We start from the raw sequence: 22801 nt of genomic DNA on the forward strand, positions 1-22801 counted from the left end.
CTCACCAGTGCTGAATAAAGGGGAATGATCACATCCCTCGATCTGCTAGTAATGCCCCTACTTATACAACCCAAAATGCCATTAGCCTTCTTGGCAACAAGGGCACACTGTTGACTCATATTCAGCTTTTTGTCCACCGTAACCCCTAGGTCCTTTTCTGCAGAACTGCTGCCCAGCCATTCGGTCCCTAGTCTGTAGCAGTGCATGGGATTCTTCCGTCCTAAGTGCAGGACTCTGTACTTGTCCTTGTTGAACCTCATCATATTTCTTTTGGCCCAGTCCTATAATTTGTCAAGGTCCCTCTGTATCCTATCCCTACCCTCCAGCAAATCAACCACTCCTCCCAGTTTAGTGTCATCTGCAAACTTGCTAAGGGTGCAGTCCACACCATCGTCCAGATCGTTAATGAAGATATTGAACAAAACCGGCCCTAGCACCGACCTTTGGGGCACTCCACTTGATACCGGCAGCCAACTAGACATGGAACCATTGATCACTACCCGTTGAGCCCGACCATCTAGCCAGTTTTCTATCCACCTTACCGTCCATTCATCCAGCCCATACTTCTTTAACTTGCTGGCAAGAATACTGTGGGAGACTGTATCAAAAGCTTTGCTAAAGTCCAGAAATAGCACATCCACTGCTTTCCCCTCATCCACAGAGCTGGTTATCTCATCATAGAAGGCAATTAGGTTAGTCAGGCATGATTTGCCCTTGGTGAATCCATGCTGACTGTTCCTGATCACTTTCCCCTCCCTTAAGTGGTTCAGAATAGATTCCTTGAGGACCTGTTCCATGATTTTTCCAGGGCCTGAGGTGAGACTGACTGGCCTGTAGTTCCCTGGATCTTCCTTCTTCCCTTTTTTAAAGATGGGCACTACATTAGCTTTTTTCCAGTCATCCGGGACCTCCCCCGATCGCCATGATTTTTCAAAGATAATGGCCAATGGCTCTGCAATTTCATCGGCCAACTCTTTAGCACCCTCGGATGCAGTGTATCCGGCCCCATGGACTTGTACTCATCCAGCTTTTCTAAATAGTCCCGAACTACTTCTTTCTCCACAGAGTGCTGGTCACCTCCTCCCCATACCGTGCTGCGGAGTGCAGCTGTCTGGGAGCTGACCTTGTCTGTGAAGACAGAGGCAAAAAAAGCATTGAGTACACTAACTTTCTCCACATCCTCTGTCACTAGGTTCCCTCCCTCATTCAGCAAGGGGCCCACACTTTCCTTGACTTTCTTCTTGTTGCTAACATACCTGAAAAAACCCTTCTTGTTACTCCTAACATCTCCGGCTAGCTGCAACTCCAAGTGTGATTTGGCCTTCCTAATTTCACTCCTGCATGCCTAAACAATACTTTTATACTCCTCCCTGGTTATTTGTCCAATCTTCCACTTTTTGTAAGCTGTTTTTTTGTGTTTAAGACGAGCAAGGATTTCGCTGTTAAGCCAAGCTGGTCGCCTGCCATATTTACTTTTCTTCCTACACATCGGGATGGTTTGTTCCTGCAACCTCAATAAGGATTCTTTAAAATACAGCCAGCTTTCCTAGACTCCTTTCCCCGTCATGTTATTTTCCCAGGGGACCTTGCCCATCAGTTCCCTGAGGGAGTCAGGGTCTGCTTTTCTGAAGTCCAGGGTCTCTGTTCTACTGCTCTCTTTTCTTCCTTGTGTCAGGATCCTGAACTCGACCATCTCATGGTCACTGCCTCCCAGGTTCCCATCCACTATTGCTTCCTCTACTATTTCTTCCCTGTTTGTGAGCAGCAGGTCAAGAAGAGCTTTCCCCCTAGTTCGTTCCTCCAGCACTTGCACCAGGAAATTGTCCCCTACACTTTCCAGAAACTTCCTGGATTGTCTGTGCACTGCTGTATTGCTCTCCCAGCAGATATTGGGGTGATTAAAGTCACCCATGAGAACCCGGGCCTGTGATCTAGCAACTTCTGTTAGTTGCTGGAAGAAAGCCTCGTCCAACTCATCCCCCTGGTCTGGTGGTCTGTAGCAGACTCCCACCGCGACATTACCCTTGTTGTTCATACTTCTAAATTTAATCCAGAGACTCAGGTTTTTCTTCAGTTTCATACTGGAGCTCTGAGCAGTCATACTGCTCTCTTACATACAATGCAACTCCCCCACCTTTTCTAAGGTAATAATTGGAGATATACCAATCTCCTAGAACTGGAAAGGACCTTGAAAGGTCATCTAGTCCAGCCCCCTGCTTTTGCTAGCAGGACCAGTTTTTGCCCCAGATCCCTAAGTGGCCTCCTCAAGTATTGTAGGCCAATGTTCAAACCACTGAGCTATCTGTCCCCCCACCTAGCCTTCCTGAACAGTTTATATCCAGCCATGACAGTACTCCAATCATGTGAGTTATCCCACCAAGTCTCTGTTATTCCAATTACATCATAATTCCTTGATTGTGCCAGGACTTCTAGTTCTCCCTGCTTGTTCCCCAGGCTTCTTGCATTTGTGTATAGGCATGTAAGATAACTCCCTGATTGTCCTGCTGTCCCAGTATGGGGCAGGAGCCCTCCCCTCTTGCATTCACCTACTTGTGTTTTCTCCCAATATCCCACTTCCCCACTTACCTCGGGGCTTTGGTCTCCTTCCCCCGGTGAACCTAGTGTAAAGCCCTCCTCACTAGGTTAGCCAGCCTGCTTGCAAAGATGCTCTTCCCTCTCTTCGTGAGGTGGAGCCCGTCTCTGCCTAGCAATCCTTCTTCTTGGAAGACCATCCCATGGTCAAATAATCCAAACCCTTCTCTCCGACACCATCTGCGTAGTCATTCGTTGATTTCCACGATTCGACGGTCTCTACCCTGGCCTTTTCCTGCCACAGGGAGGATAGACGAGAACACCACTTGCACCTCAAACTCCTTTATTCTTCTTCCCAGAGCCACATAGTCTGCAGTGATACGCTCAAGGTGGAAGAGACTGGGATAGATTGTGCCCAATGCCCATTTGAAGGGACATGAGGTCTCAGTTCACACCCCATTTCCATGTGCATGCTACAGACATCTCACAGCAGGATTGCCCTGGATGGCTCAGGAGATTAGAGATGAAGCAGCTGTTTTCACCTCTAATTCACCTGTTCAAATCTAGCCCCAAGAAGGGGGGGTCGTGGGGGAAACTGGCAGCGGCTGTGGAATGCTGCTAAAAAAATCCACTATGTCTTCTGCAGTCTCTTCCTCACTGTCAGGCTTAACTAACTGGGGATAAAGAGAAGCAGAGGACTGCACTGGGGTAGGAAGACATTTGGATGTCTTACATTTAAGTTTTAAATCCTGAACTTCAGTTTTTAATTTCTCCTGGGAGTCCTTCAGACTCCGCACCCGAGACTCATGGAGTCTCTTTGTTGCTTCCTCCCACCAAGACAGAAACTGCTCGCACTGCGCAGCAGAGGCGTGTGATTTAAGGGTTTCTCTGAGGTATGTAAGTTTATCTAATTCAAAGGTACCTTCTAATGGGCATTGTTTAAATGAATTTTCACGCGTGTATAGAGTCCAATCATTTAAATACCTGCAGGTTTGAGGACCATAATGTACGTACATGTAATATGCAGGGGTACCCGTAGGGGGTAAGGTGGAAAGTTTAGACTGTCCCTCCCCCATGTTCCAATCACACAAACTCAGAGGGGTTCCCTGTCCGCGCTCGCGGACCAGAATCTAAGGAGTTCTCCCTACAGGGTACTCACATACAGGAGAGACTCACAAGAAAGACTACGACCCTCGTACATCTCCTTTCAGCAAAGAGCGTCGGCTAAAGACTCCATTTCCGGGAGATAAAGCCGCATACTCTAATTGCTTCCAGGGAGACGATCAGATTGTCAGTAGCCCACACAGAAGGGAAAGGGGAGGGAAGATGGGTTCACACACTCCTAGACCCAGGCAGCTTCCTCGCCGGACTATGCCAAGCTGAGTCAGCCCACCGTGGGTCGGATCTCCTAAAGATCCACTAGTTACTGGGCTTGCGTTAGACTACTCCTGATCATTAGCAATCGCTTCACAGGGCAATCTGGGTGTCTTCCAGCAACAAACACTCACACAGGTATACACACACACACACACCAAGGCCTCTTATCCTCTTTTTTTTAACCCTTTTTTAACCTTTTTATCTCTTTTTAAAATTTTCTCTTTTTATCTTTTTTTTTTTTTTTAAACCACGATGCATCGTTACCTGGTCCGGACCAATACTATGAGGCGGTATGACAACCCCTCTTGAGGCGGTAAAACAAAACCCCTCAGCACCGGTGCATTCTAATGCATTTACCTATGCATTACCTCATGCATTACCTTATGCATGTACCTGTTGGGCAACTCAGCAGTTCCCAGTACTGCTATAAACTAACCTTATTGGGGCCTCTCCCCAATACCACTCTGCATTTGATCCTGCTGCACAGTCAATAAGTTCAGATGGCGTGAGCCCAGCAGAAACAGACGTCCCCCACAGACAGTCCTCCTCCGATACCCCAATAGAGATTTCAAAAGGTCTCTTACCTCTATTGTGGCGCCATGGGGTTCGAAGGGGAACGATCTGTAGCAGCCGTCTGTGTGTCCGTGGGCGTTGCCATCCCGGACGAGCCCCCAAATTGTCGAAGAAAAACTCAGTTCTCACTTTTATGTTTAGGTGCAGCAAAAACAAATACTTTATTATAATACTCTAGTGAACACAAGAGGGAGAGAGTGTCAGGAACTGGGTTGCCCCTTGTCCTGGACGGATCTCTCTCAATTAGTAAACAATCATAATAATCTTTATACCTTTCTAGCAGACAATGATTAGCATACTTGGAGACGTTGAAGATAAACATTTGCATTTGTTTATACATAAGCCTATACGCTATCTTATTTGTCTGCAATACTAGAACAGAAAACAAGACTGCAATTCACAAGGTCGTAATGACTTTTCACACAATTCACTCTGCACCAGATACAGGGTAACATCTTAACCTCTGCTAATTAGCTAACATACATTAAGATCCCTTCAAACCTTTATTAATTAATTCTTGGCCTCCACAGTGATTTCAGCTTGTAGTAGGGGAGCCCCAGTGCTGGTGCACCATTGGCCCAAAGTGAATTCTGCTCAGCAGCCTCTAGATGGACTCCTAATGGAATTAAAATTAGCTCTGCTCTTCAGCAGTGGAGAGAGGAGGAAGCACAATTGGTGTTACAGGCCCTCAAAAGGCACCCATACCATACCAAACCACTTGCACCTCCTCCCAGCTTGGTATAATCTGCAAACTTTATAAGTGTACTCGCTAGGCCATAATCTAAATCGTTGATGAAGATATTGAACAGAACTGGATCCAGAACTGATCCCTGCAGGACCCCACTCTTTATGACCTTCCAGCATGATCTGCTCAATATTTTTGTCTTGTTAAAATATGAGTAGCTACACAACGTAAAGTTATAACATTTCATTGTATGATGTTGCTGGAAATATATTACAATTTGGGGGCGCACCCACATACCAATTTTTGAAAGACAGCAAGACTAGCCAGGCTGGTGTTAATGGACCATTACCTGATTAGACATCCATTTTTTGGCAGGGGGAAGGTGTGAACAAGAAATTTACATTTCATCACAGGGGCCATTCAAGCCTCATGTCCACCATGACTCAGCAAGGATGTTTCTAGCACAAGAATTTGAATTATAAAGAGGGGGAGCAAAACACTTGCCCCCACTCCTCCTCCCATCTCTTTGCTCATGACATCAATGAATATCTGAAGGACACAGAAATAAGGAGGAAAAGTTCTGGACTGAAAAGAGACCCAGAGTGTGAAGTTTACTGCAGCATGTGGTGGGAGAAATGCCTTTGCTTTGAATTCTGGTAGCTTGTTAAGTTAGCCATTAGTTTACATTTTGTCTTTCCCTTCCTTTGTAACCAATTCTGACTTTTATATTTCATTACATGTAGCCACTTAAAACCTTTCCTTTCTTACTGTAGTTAATAAACTTATTCTCTGGTTTTATCCAACTGATATGTTTGGGTTAAAGTGTATGGGAAAAACCATTTGGAACAACAAGGCTGATGCCTATAATTTCCCTTTGATGAAATGACGAACTTTAGATGAACTTGTGTCATCCACTAGTGTGTTGGGTAGTATAAGACACCCATTTCTGGGGGAAGGTCTGGGGGAGTTCTGCTGCAGTGTAATTCATGAGTGGCTAGCTAATAGCACCCAATACTATATACCTGGGAGCAAATGAGATGCTGGAGACTATATATTTACTGGGGGAGTTCTGCTGCAGTGTAATTCATGAGTGGCTAGCTAATAGCACTCAATACTATATACCTGGGAGCAAATGAGATGCTGGAGACTATATATTTACTGCCCAGGAGTCAATGTTTTCACAGTAGAGCAGTGCAAGAGACACCCCAGGTTGGAGAACAGAGGAGATACAGCTGTTTAGCAGTCCAGATAGTGTCCTGAGTAATGTCACACTAACCAAACCTTCCCCATCTCTCCAGGCCTTCCCACCTCCAAACATGCCTGGAACAAAGAAACAAATAAAAGCATCAAACAACCCCAAAAATATAAATTAAAAAAAGAGAGAGAGAGAGAAAAAACAGACACAAAAAATCCACAAAGAACAAATGTGTTCATACCTTGATCAGAGTTTTTATCCTAAAAAATAAGAGTCCGAAACCCCACTACTGAGTTTACTATTGTTACTCATTTTATGTGCAAGGTTCTTAGATAGATAGATAGATAGATAGATAGATAGATAGATAGATAGATAGATAGATAGATAGATAGATAGATAGATAGATTCTGGATCTCATTTACATTGGTTTAAACATAAAGTAAGTCTTATTTTTCTTGAGTGATGCTTGTCTGGATTTTTACACATGCAAGTACCCAATTCTGCATCATGATGTTGCATGGTATGTTCACATGGAGGCGATAATGTCATCAGCTGATTATATTTATAAGGAAAGTCAGAATGAAATTCCTATCAATGGAGAAATATGGACATTTTATTCTTGCTGAATAACCTCCAACCTATCAGTTTACTCAATGAACCTTTCACCTCCCTGTTTCTCATGCTGTAGATGATCGGATTCATCGTTGGCGGCACCACAGAATAGAGAACACCCATCAAGAGATCCAGACCTGATGCTGAGCTGGAGGTGGGTTTCAGGTAGGCAACAGTACCAGTGAAAATAAACAAGGAGACCACAGTAAGGTGAGGAAGACAGGTGGAGAAGGCTTTACGACGGCCCTGCTCAGAGGGGATTCTTAGCACTGCTTTGAAGATCTGAATATATGACACAATTATGAAAACAAAGCAGCTTAAGGCTAAGCATGCACTGAAGACAATAGCCCCAGTTTCACTGAGGTCTGAGTCAGAGCAGGCGAGCTTAAGAAGCTGGGGGATTTCACAGAAGAACTGATCCACCACGTTCCCTCCACAGAAAGATATCGCAAATGTGCTCCCAGTGAGCAGGGCAGAGTAAAGAATACCACTGATCCACACACCTGCTGCCATTTGGACACACGTCATCCTGTTCATCACTCTCTCATAGTGCAGTGGTTGGCAGAGGGTGACTTGTCGGTCGTATGTCATGACAGTCAATAATGCATAATCCGCTGAAATAAAGATGAGAAAGAGAAAGACTTGTATGACTCATCCAGAATAAGAAATTGACCTGGTGTTCATGAGGGAATTGGCTATGGATTTGGGGATGGTGACAGAGATGGAGCTGATGTCTAGGATGGACAGGTTCACCAGGAAGAAGTACATGGGGGTGTGAAGATGGTGGTTGAGGGCTATGGCTGTGATGATGAGAAGATTCCCTATCAGGGCCACCAGGTAAATCACCAGGAACACCACAAAGTATAAAATCTGCAGCTCCCGAACGTCAGAGAATCCCAGGAGAAGGAACTCAGTCACAGTGGTGTGATTGGACATTTTCTTCCTCAGTACATTGTTTGATGCCTGTGGAGGGAATGAGAAAGGTTATGGTCAGGTTTAGAGTGACGGAGAGAATGGCCCTGATTCCCCTTTCCCTAATATCTCATTGTATGAATGTCATCACTTACACTGACTTGGTGATGCTAGCGCTCCTCACCTCTGACAATCACTCAATCGTGTTATCACAGTTGTGTGAATTCAATCAGCTTCTTTAAAGTCAACAGAGCTTCATCACTTTACCCCATCTGAGGAATAGGCCCATGGTGTGATTTGATAAATGCAGTATGAAGGATGGAACAAATTAAATCCAAAATACAATTCCGGCCAAGTTGGATCCCCTATTGCTACAAATAGAAAGCCACCTGATTCCCACTTTCCCCGGAAATATGACATGGACTCACCCAGCATTCTGTGGGGGTAGACCTTCCACATTGATTTTACCCCAACACCACACAGCTGTCTGCTACCTGGGTACACACTGATTTATGGCACCCAATACCAGCTCCACCCGCACTCCATATTGCAAACAAGAAATACAGACCATACTTATAGGATGGGGGCACTATCCTGGGAAGCAGTGACTGAAAACAATTTGGGGGTCATGATTGATAATCAGCTAAACATGAACTCCCAGTATGACCAATAGCTAAAGAGATCTGGGGTGCATAAACAGGGGAATCTTGAATATGAGTAGAGAGGTTATTTTACCTCTGTATTAGGGACTGGTGTGACCATTGCTGGAATATGGTGTCCAGTTCTGGTGCTCAAAATTCAAGAAAGATATTGATAAATGGAGACGGTTCAGAGAAAAGCCACAAGAAAGATTCAATGATTAGAAAACATGATTTGTAGGGAGACCCTCAAAGAGCTCAGTCTATTTAGCCTAAGAAAGGGAAGATTAAGGGGTGACTTGAGGGCAGTCTCAAACTACCTGGGGTGGATCAATATGTAATATGAGCTCTTCAATCTTGCAGAGAAAGGTTTAACATGATCCAATAGCTGTATTTGAAGCTAGACAAATTCAGACTGGAAAAAAAACACATTTTTTTAAAAGTGAGAGTGATTAACCATTGGAACAATTTACAGGGATTGTGGTGAATTCTCCATCACTGGAACTTTTCAAACCAACACTGGGTCTTTCTCCAACAGATCTGCTCTAGGAATTATTTTGGGGAAGTTCGCTGCCCTCCAATAAACAGGAAGACAGACTAGATGATCACACTAATCCCTTCAGGCCATGGACTCTGTGAATCTCTGAATATCTATGTAATGATGGACTAGTAGCATTGCTCAGTTACTTGTATATTGTATTGTTTCCTGCTGTGACTTTAGATCTGTGCTATTTGATTCAGTGGCAGTCAGAGGAGACTTTTTTTTTTCTTGGCTCTGGCACTGACTTGCTGTGTGATACGGTACCAGTCACTTCCCCTCTCTGTGCTTCAGTTTACCCTTCCTTTCTCTGCCTTCTCTACTTGACTGTAAGCTCTTTGGGGGATGGGCTGTGTCTTAGCATGTGTATGGTCAGTGCACCCATTTACAGCACCTCTGCTCAGCTGGCAGCAGTGTTGTACCCTGGAAACATTGTTGAACCAGGAGGTTGGTGTTCTGGTTCTGTTGACCCCCTCTATTGCCATGGGTTCTGTCCAGGTAGACAGGCTTTGGCTGATTGGTACAACTCTGACCATGTTTAAAGGGGCTAGTGTGTATGACACATATTCTGTGACCTATCAGCTATGTCAGTTACTTTGCTGTACTTTCCTTTGAAAGAGAAATGAAAAGAGATCATGGAATTGGAAGGGATCTCAGAAGGTCATCTAGTCCAACCCCCTGCTCAAAGCAGGACCAATCCCCAGACAGAATTTTACCCCAGTTCCCTAAATGGACCCCCCAAGGATTGAACTCACAGCCCTGGGTTTAGCAGGCCAAAGCTCAAACCACTGAGTCATCCCTCCCCACCACTGCCAGAGAATGAATGGGGTTTTAATTATATATTATTAAACAACATTAACTTTTCCTTCCCTTGTTTAAAGTTTAAGGTTTCTTAGAAATGTTCATATGGGATTTTATCAAACTATATTTTCATTTAAGAATGCATTAGCTTTCCTTTCAAATTTGTGATGTTTTGCTGGAAAACTGAAATCTCAGAAAACAGCCTCGCTAGGTTTTCTTCTTCAATTTTTCACTTTTAAGATGAAAGTTTTCAGATGCCAAACACTGAAGGAAAATGAGTTTTGGTTTGTTGATGAAAAGCTTTAATTGTTTGTAAGGAGAATTTTTTATTTTATTCTTTTAATTAATTATTTTCTCCCCAGCCTCAGATGAGTAAATTGGTAGGAAAATATAAAGGACATCTGAGTGTAATTCTTATTACTGTTCGTAAACTACCCCTGGATGTTAACCTTCAGACAAATTAAATGGAATGAGAAAACTTACTGTGGATTTGAGGATATTTTCCTAATATGTGATGGATTCAGTCCAACATCAGGATTCTGTAGTCATTATCTATCTGTTTGTCTGACCTTCTAGTAGTAACTACAAGCAAAGGCACAACTTTCTAAGAGTCCTTTCATCCCCCACTCTAAGTCTGTATTTGATTCCAAGCCGTTGCTCTCAGCAGTTGAGCTGTGCACAGCTGACTTTGACCCTCACTGGCATTCAAGGACCTATACTGAGGGAAGGTGATTTATCCATGTGTATTTTACTCCCTGGAGCCATGCACAGCTCAGCAGCAGAGACCCACAGGGAAAAACTCCAACAGTGGCCAATGCCAGATGCTTCAGAAGGAATGAACAGAACAGGGGACTCATTGAATGATCCATCCCCCGTCATCCACTCCCTGCTTCTGGCAAACAGAAGTCTACTGACACCTAGAACATGGGGTTGCATCCCAAACCATCTTGCCTAACAGCCATTGATTGGCCTATCTTCCATGAATTAATCTAATTCTTTTATGAATCCCATTGTAGTCTTGGCCTTCACAACATCCCTGGCAATGAGTTCCACAGTTTGACTCTGTGTTATGTGAAGAAGTACCTGCTGCCTATTAATTTCATTGGGTGACCAATGTTATGTTATGTGAAGGAGTAAATACCGGTAATATTTCTTTATTCACTTCTTCACACCTTTCATGATTTTACATACCTCTATTACATCCCCTCTTAATCATCTCTTTTCCAAACTGAAAAGTCCCAGTCTTATTAATGTCTCCTCGAACGGAAGCCATTTCATATCCCTAACCATTTTTGTTGCCCTTCTCTGTAGCTTTTCCAATTCTAAGATATCTTTTTTGAGATGGGGTGACCTCTGCAGCCAGTATTCCAATTGTTGGGCGTACAATGGATTTACATAGAGGCAATATAATATTTTCTGTCTTATTATCTATTCCTTTCTTAATGATTCCCAACATTCCTTTAGCTTTTTTGACTGCAGCTGCACATTGAGAAGATGTTTTCAGAGAACTAGTCACAATGACTCTAAGATCTTTCTTGAGTGGCAACAGCTATTTTTAGACCCCATCATTTTATATGTACAGTAGGGGTTATGTTTTCCAATGTGCATTACTTTAAATATATCAATATTGAATTTCATCTGCCATCGTGTTGCCCAGTCACCCAGTTTTGCGAGATCCCTTTGTCACTCGTCATAGTCTGCTTTGGATTTAACTCTCTTGAGTAGTTTTGTATCGTCTGCAAATTTTACCACCTCACTGTTAGCCCTCCACCCCCTTTTTGAGAGAATAGGTAGGCCACAGTTCACTTCCTGAATGTTAACAGACTTGGGCTGCAGCTTCATAAGACTATTCTATTGTCAATGAGCCACCACTGCTTTGCTCAGGGTGCCTCAGCAGATTCCAGTTGTCCAGGTGTTTAAATTAAGATATCAGAAGAAAAATGCTGTACCTTGTTGTTTTCTGGTGAAACCTCACTTCTTGAGATGTTACTGTTAAATGGCCAAGAGGTTGCTCTGAGTGGTGATGAATGAATGTTAGTAATTACTTAGCAATAGAGCATAGCATTTGGGCCAAACAAAACTTGTAAGTCGAACTGCCCAAACTGTGGGATTTCTGGTTTGTGGGAATCATAGAATCATAGAATTCAAGATCAGAAGGGACCATTATGATCATCTACTCTGACCTCCTGCAAGATGCAGGCCACATAAGCTGATCCACCCACTCCTGAACTAATTCTCTCCCTTGACTCTGCTGTTGAATGCTCCAAATCATGATTTAAAGACTTCAAGTAGCAGATAATCCACTAGCAAGCGACCCCTGCCCCATGCTTCGGAGGAAGGCGAAAAACCTCCAGGGCCACTGCCAATCTACCCTGGAGGAAAATTCCTTCCCGACCCCAAATATGGCGATCAGCTGAACCCCGAGCATGTGGGCAAGACTCTCCAGCCAGACCCTCTGGAAAAGGCTAACAATATCCCAACATTGACCCTTTGTACTAATTACCAGTGTGGCACGTTATTGACCTATTGACTAAACCTGTTATCCTATCATACCATCCCCTCCATAAACTTATCCAGCTTAATCTTAAAGTCATGGAGGTCCTTCGCCCCCACTGTTTCCCTCGGTAGGCTGTTCCAGAATTGCACTCCTCTGATGGTTAGAAACCTTCGTCTAATTTCAAGCCTAAATTTCCTGACTGACAATTTATATCCGTTTGTCCTCGTGTCCACATTAGCACTGAGCTGAAATAATTCCTCTCCTTCCCTGGTATTTATCCCTCTGATATATTTAAAGAGTGCAATCATATCTCCTCTTATCCTTCTTTTGGTTAAGGAAAACAAACCGAGCTCCTCAAGTCTCCTTTCATACGACAGGCTTTCCATTCTAGTGGCCCTTCTTTGTACCCGTTCCAGTTTGAATTCATCCTTCTTAAACATGGGAGACCAAAACTGCACACAATACTCCAAATGAGGTCTCACCAACACCTTATATAACGGGACTAGCACCTCCTTATCTCTACTAGAAATACCTCGTCTAATGCATCCCAAGACCGCATTAGCTTTTTTAACGGCCACATCACATTGCCTACTCATAATCATCCTACGATCAACCAGAACTCCTAGGTCCTTCTCCTCCTCGTTACTTCCAACTGGTGCGTCTCCAGCTTATAACTAAAATTCTTGTTAGTCATCCCTAAATGCATAACCGTACACTTCTCATTATTGAATTTCATCCTGTTACTAATACTCCAGTTTACAAGGTCATCCAAATCTCCCTGGAGGATATCCCGATCCTTTTCCAAATTGGCAATACCTCCCAACTTGGTGTCATCCGCAAACTTTATCAGCCCACTCCTACTTTTGGTTCCGAGGTCAGCGATAAATAGATTAAATAAAATCGGACCCAAAACCGAACCTTGAGGAACTCCACTGGTAACCCCCCTCCAACCCGACAGATCACCCTTCAATACGACCCTCTGCAGTCTCCCCTTTAACCAGCTCCTTATCCACCTCTGGATTTTCATTTTGATCCCCATCTTTTCCAATTTAACCAGTAATTCCTCATGCGGTACCGTATCAAACGCCTTACTGAAATCAAGATATATTAGATCCACCGCATTTCCCTTGTCTAAAAAATCTGTTACTTTCTCAAAGAAGGAGATCAGGTTGGTTTGGCACGATCTACCTTTCGTAAAACCATGCTGTAATTTGTCCCAGTTGCCATCGGCCTCAAGGTCCGTAACCACTCTCTCCTTTAAAAATTTTTCCATGACTTTGCATACTACAGATGTTAAACTAACAGGCCTGTAGTTACCTGGGTCACTTTTTTTCCCCTTCTTGAATATAGGAACTATATTAGCTAATCTCCAGTCAAACGGTACAACCCCCGAGTTTAGAGATTTATTAAAAATCATCGCTAACGGGCTTGCAATTTCACTCGCCAATTCCCTTAATATTCTAGGATGAAGATTATCCAGGCCCCCTGATTTACTTCCGTTAAGCTGTTCAAGTTTGGCTTCTACCTCAGATACCATAATGTCAACCCCCATATCTTCATTCCCGTCAGTCCCTCTACCACTATTCCTTAGACCTTCATTAGCCTCATTAAAGACCGAGGCAAAATATTTGTTTAGATATTGTGCCATGCCAAGATTATCCCTAATCTCCACTCCGTTTAAAGTTTTAAGCGGTCCCACTTCTTCCTTCTTGGTTTTCTTCCTATTTATATGGCTAAAAAACCTTTTGCTATTGGTTTTAATCCCCTTCGCTAGGTCCATCTCCACCCAGCTCTTTGCCTTTCTCACTGCTTCCCTACACCCTGACCTCAATAAGGTAGGTTTCTTTGCTGATCCCTCCCATTTTCCAGTCCTTGTACGCTTTCTGTTTTTTCTTAATCACGCCTCTGAGACGCTTGCTCATCCAGCTTGGTCTAAAACTGCTACCTACGAACCGTTTTCCCTTTCTCGGGATACAGGCCTCTGACAGCTCCTGCAACTTCAACCTGAAGTAACTCCAGGCGTCTTCCGCCTTTAGATCCCTAAATATGTTAGTCCAATCCACTTCCCTAACTAGTCGCCTTAATTTAGTAAAGTTAGCCCTTTTGAAATCGTAAACCTTAGTCTCAGATGCAATTTTATTTATCCTTCCATTTATTTTGAAACGAATTAGCTCATGGTCACTCGAGCCAAGGTTGTCCCCTACAACTATTTCCTCAACAAGGTCCTCGTTACTCAGCAAAATCAGATCTAAAATGGCATCCCCCCTCGTCGGTTCAGCAACTACTTGATGAAGGAATTCATCAGCTATCACGTCTAGGAAAAGCTGAGCCCTATTATTATTACTAGCATTTGTTTCCCAATCTATATCCGGGAAGTTAAAGTCTCCCCATGATCATACAGTTCCTATTAGTATTTACCTCCTTAAAAACATTAAAGAGCTCTCTATCCATATCCAGGCTAGGTCCCGGCGGTCTATAGCACACCACAATCACTATCCCAGGGGACGCTCTAGTAGTTTTCTCCCCCAATGTCACCATTGCCCAAACAGACTCTCTATTATCCATTGCATTGCTAGTTATTTCGTTACATTTCACCTCATTATTGACATACAATGCTACTCCCCCACCTTTACCTTTGTTTCGGTCTTTCCTAAACAGCACATACCCTTCCATACCTGTACTCCAGTCATGGCTACCATTCCACCATGTTTCGGTTATTCCTACGGTATCCGGTTTCAATTCTCGGACCAGGAGCTCCAGTTCCTCCATTTTGTTACCTAAGCTTCTCGCATTGGTGAACAAACATCCTAATTTTTGCTGTTTGGCTCCTCTCACCCTTTTCACCCAACTTGGTAGGGACACAGTACTACCAGTGTGACCTGTCGGTCTAGTATCCGTCCCGCTCCCTCTTCCTTATACCTAACCCTCCCCCTCTGGCTATATCTGTTGTTATCCTGTTGTTCTCACTCTCAATGTATAAATTTGGCGTGGAGAGTACCTGGACCTCTCCCAACCATCTCCCCCCAATGTCTAGTTTAAAGCTCTTTTAATCAGATGAGCCAGCCTCCCTCCTAGAATTTGTTTCAGAAATACTGACTGTGATAGATTGTACTCTTATTTTCACCCTTTTTACAAATGTAAATTTTCTACAAAGTATGCCTTCTGAGGTATCATTTGAAAACTCATAACCTGCTGAACATTTTGTACTACTAAAATATGTATGGTAACTTTATATGTAAAATTATAAGATTCTACTGTATTACATGTTCCAAGTTTAGAAAAACAGTTTCAGATCAGTTCCCCAGAAACAAAGGGCTAACCAACAGCTCAGCCATGTGTCACAAAATCCAGTTGGCTCTCACCTAGGTAAGCAGCCGTACTTTGCCAGAAAGATGGGTATAAGTGAGAAATTTACATATTGGCAATGAAAAAAGCTGGTGTCCTGTGTAAATAGACTGGCAGTTGCCTGAACCCCAGCTGGAGACAAACCTCAAATTGGAGGGAATAGTATAAGCATAGAAAACAAACAATACAGATCCCCTCTCTGTCCTTCTTTCTCTGCACTCATGGCATCAAAAACACCTGAAAAAAACATTGAACTGGGGCAGGAGTCCTGGCTCGGAGACTTCCAGCCAGTAAAAGGCTGAAAAGAGCATGTGTTGAGAAAAAAACCTTTGTTTTGAATTTATTTACCTTGCTAAATTAGGTATTCATTTGCATTTTATCTTTTATTTTCTTTGTAACCAATTCTGACTTTTTTGCTTCCTTACTTGTAATCACTTAAAATCCATCTTTATGTAATTAATAAACTTGATGAATTGTTTTATCTAAACCCATGTGTTTGGAATAAAGTGTTTGGGAACCTCCAACTGAGATAACATGGTCTGTGTTTATCATTTTCCATTGATGAAATAATGGACTTTTTATGGACCTGCATAGTTCATGCAGGTTCCGGGCAGTACAAGACACACATTTCTGGGAACAAGTCTGGGACTGGGAATTCTCTGGCGTCGTCCTGTAAGGTAATTCATGAGTGACTCATCAGAACAGTCATATAATTGAGAATTTGCATGTTAGAGGCTTTGTGTGAACTGGCAGGCAGTGGTTATTCTCACAGCAACAGTGGTTGTTTGCCCCACCCTGAGGCCCCCTTGCCCGCTGCTTGCACCCCTTCACTCCCTTCCCCAATGCCCCCGCGCCTGCTCCCACCTCTTCACCCCCTCCCTCAAGGGCCTCCCACCTGCCACTTGTGCCCCTTCGACCCTCCCCAAGTCCCCCACCCTGCTGCTCGCATCTCTTCACCCTCTCAACTGTGAACCCCTGCCCGCTGTTCATGCCTCTTCATCCCAGGTGGCCAGTGGGGAGGAGGTCCTCAGGGGAAAGAGGCAGAGCAGAGGTGGGAAAAGGAGCAGTGTGAGTGGGCCATGGGGGAAAAGGACAAGCAGCAGCGGGGTCTAGGGCAGAGCTCAGGCAGGGCTATGGCCCAGATACCCTTTCGGCAGCGATGCTCCAAATGCAGCAGGTCAGCGCACCTCCAAAGGGAAGTGCACTGCAACCTGTTTGGGGAGGCTTAGCCTGCCCTGGCCTTTTATACTCACCACCTATGTGAAAGTGCTCCTCTGCATTGGCATGGATCTAAATGAGATGGTAATCTGATCCTTACATAGAATCATAGAAATTTAGGACTGGAAGGGACCTCAATATATTATCTAGCCAAGACCTCTGCACCAAGGGATGGCTACGTATTATTTAGACAATCCCTGACAGGTGTTCATCTAACCTGTTCTTAAAAAGTGACCAGTATTGAAGTAGGTTTTCTCAGGGTACTTGTGTGGCCTGTTCCATGCTGCAATCTACTTCTCTGCTGGAGTGTCCATGTTTGGTGAAGCTGGCATTAAGTGTGTTAAGGTATGTATTCCAGACTTTCTCCTAGGAGAAAATTCTGTGGCATCTGAGTACCTGGCTGTAGACAACAGACTTCTTGGTGTGCTGGAGTGCTTAGTGGATCTGTGAAGTTAAATGTGTAGAGTTATCTGTAGGATCCCATTGCTGATGGTGGTTTCCAGGAAGTTGATGCTGGTATGGGAATATTCTAGAGAATGGTTGCTGAAGCTGTGGTGGAAATCTATGAAGAAGTTTCTATTGTCTGTCCAGAGGTTGAAAATACCATCAATGAATCTCAGGAATACTGTTGGTTTCAGCACGAAATATTTGCAAAAAGTCTTTGATGAATAATGATGAATAATAAATGGTTTGAAGGAAATAATCATCTGGAGTTTTACAGTCAAGAACAGAAAAAGAAGCACAATAATTTGCAAGGATTATCTATCTATCTATCTATCTATCTAATCATATGATGCTTCCCTGAATGGCTATGTAAAAAAGTATGCACAATGGAGGTAATCAAATTAATTAAATTAATAATAATAATAATAAATAATTAATAACAAATAATTAATAATAGCCACATTCTGTGGTCCGGGGCACATTTAGTAATATTTGGATAGCTGTATGGATGAAAGACCATTGGCCAAATCTGGATCCCTTTGAAGTCAAAAGTGAAATCCCACTTTGTCATAGTTACAGGGCTAGCTGCACCTCTGACCCCTTCTCTGCTTTCTTTGAGTGCACCCATCGGGTCACAGCCTTGCGCCAGACTCTCTCTTAGGGGGAACTATGTTATTCACCAACTCTTAAATTGGATCCTGGGGTACAACATCTTGTGCACCAATGTGATTTCCCAGCACGGTGAATTGGATTTGGTACCTGCTGTTATTCCCCCTGGAGCTGTGACCAGTATTAATTTGAGTGACCAGAAAAGCTTTCTCTAAACAAAGTATAATAATTTACTTACCACAGCAGGAACAAAGCATAACATAAGAGAAAATATTACATAGCAACTCCTCCCCTGACACAAGAAAAACTGAAATGGGATCCGTATTTGTCCTCATTATACAGAGTCAGGTATGTCACCATTCCTCAGCGGGTCACAGCTGACAAAGTCAAATTCAGGACAAACTGCTGAGACATAGGGCAGACTCCCGCAAACTGGTGGCTATTCTACCATTAGATTATACCAAGCCAGTAACAAAAGTGAACTTCTGTCTCACCACACTGGTTAACAAGAAGCCAAAAATGCAGTCTTCTTAGTCATCCCAGCCCATGGTTCACTACCCAGACACCGGAGTATAGGATGAATGATTACTGAAAATCAATTTAATCAGATATAGGGTCCTTCCAGTCTTAAGGGATCAGCCACTTAGCCAGGTCAATATATAACTTAGATCTTAGCCATTAATCACACTGATACCAATCCTTTAGTAACTAAAAATCTAAATGTTTATTAATAAAAGAAGAAAAAGAAAATTATTAATGGTTAATAGATCATATACATTCAAGTGGTCTTTCAGCATTCAAAGATCAAGATCATAGCAGTGATTAAACAAATTATTAGCTTGCAAATGTCTCTCTGGAATCACCCAAACACATTAGGGGGTCATCAGTTCTTGTTCCAAGCTTGCTTGGTAAAAATCCAGTCCATAGAAATGAAGCAGAAAATGAAGACAAAATGGAGATGGCTCAGGGGTCTTTTATATCCTCTGTCATGCACAAGAAATCTTACTATCTCAATGAAAGTTCACAACCTCTGTTTGTAGAGAGTTACTGTTTCAAGATGGAGTCCAGGGTCACATGAGCATATCACATGTCCTTACATGCTTTGATGACTCACAGGTGCATCCATTGCCCATATTCTTGCTGAGGTGTCCTCAGGAAGGCTTACTGGTTGGATGAGTTTCTTCTATACTCCATTGTGAGAGCTAAGTGTCCTTGATGGGCCCTCAACAGAATAATATTACAGTCAAGGCAGAACTATGGACTTTATATTCATGGTGAATAATCTCCGTCCTATCAGTCTCCTCAGGGCAGCTTGGATCTCCTTGTTCCTCATGCTGTAGATGATGGGATTCATCATTGGAGGCACCACAGAATAGAGAACAGCCACCATGAGATCCCGGCCCGTTGTTGAGCTGGAGGTGGGCTTCAGGTAAGCAACAGTAAGAGTCCAGAGGAACAAGGAAACCACAAAGAGGTGAGGAAGGCAGGTGGAGAAGGCTTTATGCCGGCCCTGCTCAGAGGGGATTCTCAGCACCGTGGTGAAGATCTGAACATATGAAACAATTATAAAAACAAAGCAGCTTAAAGATAAACAAGCACTAAAGACAATTGCCCCAGATTCTCTGCGATATGTCTCAGAGCAGGTGAGCTTGAGTAGCTGGGGGATTTCACAGAAGAACTGATCCACCACGTTCCCTCCACAGAAGTTTAATGTAAATGTGGTCCCAGTGTGTAGTGCAGAGTTGAGAATACTACTGATCCATGCACTGGCTGCCATTCGGACACAAGCTTTTCTGTTCATTACAGTCTCATAATGAAGAGGTTGGCAGATGGCGACATATCGATCGTATGCCATGACAGTGAGGAAGGTGAGCTCAGCTACAGCGAACAATGGAAAGAGAAAGACTTGTGTGAGGCACCCAGAGTATGAAATTGACCTGGAGTTGGTTAGTGAATTGACCATGGATTTAGGAATGGGGACAGAGATGTAGCAAAGGTCTATGAAGGATAAGTTGAGGAGGAAAAAGTACATGGGGGTATGAAGATGATGGGCAAGGGCTACGACTGTGATGATGAGAATATTCCCCATCAGGGCTGCCAGATAAAGAACTAGAAACATCACAAAGTGTAACAGCTGCAGCTCCCGAACACCAGAGAATCCCAAGAGAAGAAACTCAGTCACTGAAGTTTGGTTGCTCATTTTCCTTCTCAGTACACTTTGTCCTGTCTGTGGAGGGAAGGGCAAGGACAATGGTCAGAATTAGAGTAACAGATAGAATGACTCTGATTCTCCTCTTAATAATATTTCATGAATGTCAAAGGAGCACATCACTCTTCACTTCCATTTACTAGAAGTCATGAGGGCTCCTCACCTCTGACAATCGGAGCACTTCTCCGGTGTGTGATCACACTGGTGTAAGGTGACCAGTCAACAAATGTGAAAAATCAGGACGGGGTGGAGAATAATAGGAGCCTATATAAAAAAAGACCCTAAAATCAGGACATCTGGTCACCCTACACTGATGTAAATTAGATTAGCTCCCTTAAAGTCAATGGGACTGTGTCTGTTTACACCATGGGAGGTGTGCTCGAATCACAGCTACTATTTCCTTCTGATTTCCCAACGTGGCTCTGAGAGCATAACATATCTCTTACATCCCCCAAGATCTGCCTGGGACTGATCCTGAGAATTCTTCAATGACACTTGAACAGTTTCTACATGTTCTACCGTCTGCTGGCTTAATTCAGACACTTCCTGCTCCAGCCTCTTTTTTACTCTTTCACTATTACTCACTTGCTTTTGCGTTGCCCTGATCTGAGCCTGGCGGGTGTCTGACTTAGGGTAACTGTTTGTTTTTTAATTAGTATCCTTTTCATTTTATTTTTTATCCTATTCTTTTTTAGTTCTTTCCTTTTGTCTTTCATGGATTTATTTTTTTTAATGTAATACTATTGCTACTGTCTGCTTACAGAACTGCAGTAATGCTTCCAGACTGGTAAAGCTCCAAGACTTTGACCATGTTCCTGTTTAGAATTAGTCAAGCTGTTTCCCAAAATCATTTCCGGGTCTTCCCTTTCCTTCTGACATAATCCCTTGACCAGGCTGCCAGCCTGGCGCCTTGAGTCCCAGTAACAAAATATATCCATAAATTGACTCCCAGACCACAATATGGGGAAATTCCAAACTGCTACCCTGGCCCGCATGCTCCTCTCTTGCACAGCATAGTTAACCATTTGTACCAATTTTCCCCTTCGTCTCCACCACTCCTGGCAACTGTCTCACCAAATCTGTTTCCCAGGCTTTTCAGAACCCAAAGCAGTAGTCACTTAACTGTTTTTAGGTGGTTTCAGGAATAAATTAATGGGGGGCAAGGCACAGCTCATTTGTCTAATAAATAATTGTCATAAGCAAAAGTGATTTTACCTAAAAGTACTTTTCTATTACATGCTAAGCACACATATACACACATATGCTGTTGCGGTAGGTTTAGAGCATTTTAAAACATTTATATTTACTTAAAGTTAAGCAAAGATTTTGTGGGGTCAGCAGCCAGACTTCCGGGGGGGAGGGAGAACGGCTTCTCTCTACCCGCTGAAAAACTTAACTGTTAGATCCTTGCCCCTCCAGAAAGCTTCCTGGGACTGCTCCAAAGCACTTTTTAACTTAAGTTTTTCTATTTTTTTAAACAAAGCATCAAACTCATAATAGCCTCTAGCAATTTTCCTAGTTACAGCCAATAACCATTCATTACTTGTATTAGTAAAGCATTTTTAATTATAACAATAAAACTGACAAATCAAAAGCCCCTACAATCAAAATTATCCAAACATTTTTTCTATTTTTATAAAACCTAACTCCCCTACACCAACTTCCCATTTTAATAGCAAAACAGCGAACATACAGCTATTTAGCCTTGCTTGTAAGGACCAAAAATTATTCTAGCTATATAATATGTACTTTTTCACTAGCAATAACTAAACACACAAAATAATGAACTACAGTTTTGTCAAATACTTGGGTAACAACTTGATAAAATTCAGCATGAAGGATTTAATAAAGTACAAGCCAAGATAAACTGTCCTAGCCAAGAAGGTCCCTCTCTTGCAACCAACAGCAGGCTTCAAACTTGGGCATGAAACTAAAATGCCAACATTGCCTGATTCCCACTTTCCAGGGAAATACAACCATGAAATCACCTATTGTCCTAAATGGCAGGTCAACTGTGATGATTCCTCCTCAATCTCTGTATAAAAATGGCCTGATTCCCGGTTACAAATTGATTTATGGCACCATATCCCAGCTGTGCTTCCATCTCTGTGCAAAGAGAGACTTGTTGTCTGCCATGTTGTATCTTTCACCTGCTTCTTTATATGTCTGTGCTGTGCAGGTCAGTGGCTGTCAGCAAACCTGGGTTCCGCCATTTTTAGCTGAAATTGTTTAGTTCTCACATGCCAGAAACAATCTCGCATGCCAGAAATTTTCACAATTTCTATGAAAAGTCATTTTTTTCTGCTGAAAAGAAAATAAGTCTTGACTGGCTCTAGATGTTTCACTGAATTGATTATAAAAGTCTTTAAGTTTTCCAACTGTAATTCGTGTTTATATTGTTCAATGTACGCTTATATTAATACCCTGAAATATTTAATTGAAATATCAGACTTACTGGGGTGGTCTTTGCAGAAATTTCCCCATGCATTTGGTACTCCACAGTCAGGATTCATTGGTCCTTAGTGCTCTCTCTCTCCCAGGCCCTCATCACTGTATTATCCAGCAGCTGTTTCCATGTTTCCTTGCTGGATTTCCTGCATTGCTGGGTCTCTCGGC

At 43.0% G+C, this 22801-nt stretch overlaps 1 protein-coding gene and 1 pseudogene across 1 annotated transcript; both read right to left on the reverse strand.

Annotated features, from left to right (window-relative positions):
• Positions 1 to 6953: 6953 nt before the first annotated feature.
• On the reverse strand, positions 6954 to 7910 carry LOC120379991 (annotated as a pseudogene).
• Positions 7911 to 18790: 10880 nt separating this feature from the next.
• LOC120380653 (olfactory receptor 14A16-like) lies at positions 18791 to 22775 on the reverse strand. The gene is made up of 2 exons (XM_039498569.1): positions 22641 to 22775; positions 18791 to 20203 (listed from the first exon to the last, which is right to left on the reverse strand). The coding sequence occupies exons 1-2, from the start codon at positions 22671 to 22673 to the stop codon at positions 19220 to 19222; spliced, it is 1017 nt and encodes a 338-aa protein (XP_039354503.1). The 5' UTR covers positions 22674 to 22775; the 3' UTR covers positions 18791 to 19219.
• Between the last annotated feature and the right edge of the window lie 26 nt (positions 22776 to 22801).

The sequence above is a fragment of the Mauremys reevesii genome, linkage group 13 (assembly GCF_016161935.1).
Source record: "Mauremys reevesii isolate NIE-2019 linkage group 13, ASM1616193v1, whole genome shotgun sequence".
Taxonomy (NCBI): Eukaryota; Metazoa; Chordata; order Testudines; family Geoemydidae; genus Mauremys; species Mauremys reevesii.

What these genes read in the sequence shown, in the direction of transcription:
- LOC120380653 (XM_039498569.1), bottom strand. Translation starts at nt 22,673, where the DNA reads ATGCATGGGGAAATTTCTGCAAAGACCACCCCA. An exon ending in TTTCTGCAAAGACCACCCCA is followed by an intron (nt 20,204 to 22,640) that starts GTAAGTCTGATA and finishes TTCCCTCCACAG; the next exon opens with ACAGGACAAAGTGTACTGAG.